This window comes from Setaria italica, chromosome II, assembly GCF_000263155.2.
Source record: "Setaria italica strain Yugu1 chromosome II, Setaria_italica_v2.0, whole genome shotgun sequence".
In the NCBI taxonomy this organism is placed as follows: domain Eukaryota; kingdom Viridiplantae; phylum Streptophyta; class Magnoliopsida; order Poales; family Poaceae; genus Setaria; species Setaria italica.
The window spans coordinates 42540702-42542217 of NC_028451.1; the positions used below are offsets into that span (position 1 = coordinate 42540702).

General features: G+C 43.3%; 1 protein-coding gene across 1 annotated transcript; it reads right to left on the reverse strand.

The window, feature by feature from the left end:
• Positions 1–1502, reverse strand: LOC101767012 (pre-mRNA-splicing factor 18-like). The gene is made up of 2 exons (XM_012843741.3): positions 1013–1502; positions 1–174 (listed from the first exon to the last, which is right to left on the reverse strand). The coding sequence occupies exons 1-2, from the start codon at positions 1376–1378 to the stop codon at positions 109–111; spliced, it is 432 nt and encodes a 143-aa protein (XP_012699195.3). The 5' UTR covers positions 1379–1502; the 3' UTR covers positions 1–108.
• Between the last annotated feature and the right edge of the window lie 14 nt (positions 1503–1516).

Sequence of the window (1516 nt, forward strand, 5' to 3'; positions counted from 1 at the left end):
TATTTGTGCATATCTTCTCTCGGGCAGAACACTCATGGATACCGACCGTAGTGACCCCAATAGGCCATGGGGCATTGCCAATGGCCAGTTTGATGTATTGCTCCATCGCTAGTCATGCCTCATGCAGCATTCAATTATATCAAGCAATGCTTGACGGATGTCATCAGGGAGAATCTTAACATATAAAACAATAATTAATTCAAGAATTCTCGAAAATACAGCGAGAAGGCACAAGACAAGACAGTCAGAACTTTAGCAGTACCCTTGAACTTAGGCAATATTCAAGTGTAAGCAGAATTAAGGACAAGCACAGTGGTGTGCCATAAAAAAGCTAAACAAATGTGCCAAGGCAGTAATTAATTATGCAGAAAGTTCAACTGAATTGCAGTAAACAATTAATTTGTATGGTATATCCTGAAGAGGAAACAGGTTAGAACGCATGAACCATGAAAACTCCAAGAGCTTGTTTGATAGTAGTGGATTGAAGTGTAATAGGAGGGATTTGTTTGATAGTAGTGGATTGAAGTGTAATAGGAGGGATTGGAGGAGAAATTAGTTCATTTTGAACTCAATCCTCTTCATTCCATTCCAATCCATTTCTATCCAAACAAGCCGTGCGTAGTTAAAATTTTACATCATCAAAAGAATTGTTCATATTAGGGCTTTAAATTTTTTGCATTGAGTTTGGCATCCCAAAAAAAAATAAACGGTACAATTAGACAGCAAATACAAGACTAAATATAGGGGATGAATTATCTGCCAATCCTCCCAAAAATGTTAAAGTTGCTACCTTAGGAAACAGATATAGTGTACTTTTAAATGTTATATTATGCATGGATTAGATATTACATAACTGGTGAACCGCAAAAAAAAGATATTGCATAACTAGTTTCTGAATTTTAATCAAATTTACAGACAATTGAACAAATTGTGCAAAAGCAATGCGTAAAAGTTTATAAATTTTGGCCAATTTTTTAAATCGAACCAACTAGAAAAACCCAAGAACACTCACCTTCTTCCTGCAGAACTCGAACAGGGGACCGAGATATCTTGCGGACTGGTTGAACCTCGCAACCTTCGTCTTCCCGTTTGCTGTCCGCTTCTCCAGCTCTGCCATGCCATCCACCTCCTGCTTCCACTCGTTAAGCAGCGCGTTGAAGAACACCAAAATCTTGTCTTCCTTGCAAAGCTCATCAAACTTGGCCTTCATCCTCTTCGAATCCTTGTCTGCATCCGCATCGTCAATCCCGCTCCTGCTGCCGTTCCCATCACCAGCACCCCCGCCGACACTCTTGGCGTAGGCGTCCCTTCCGAACTTTTGCCGCTTGCCCATCTCGATCATGTCCCCAAGGAAGTCGTTGGTCTGCCCACGGGCCATGTCGAGATCGTCGATGTCGTCGATGACGCTGGACTTAAGCGCAAGCCTGAAGCGCTCGACGCGGGCGGCGTCGTCCTCCCCGAACCAGCGTGACGGGCTCACGCAGCACGCGGAAGGCGCCGGATCACCTCGTTCCGC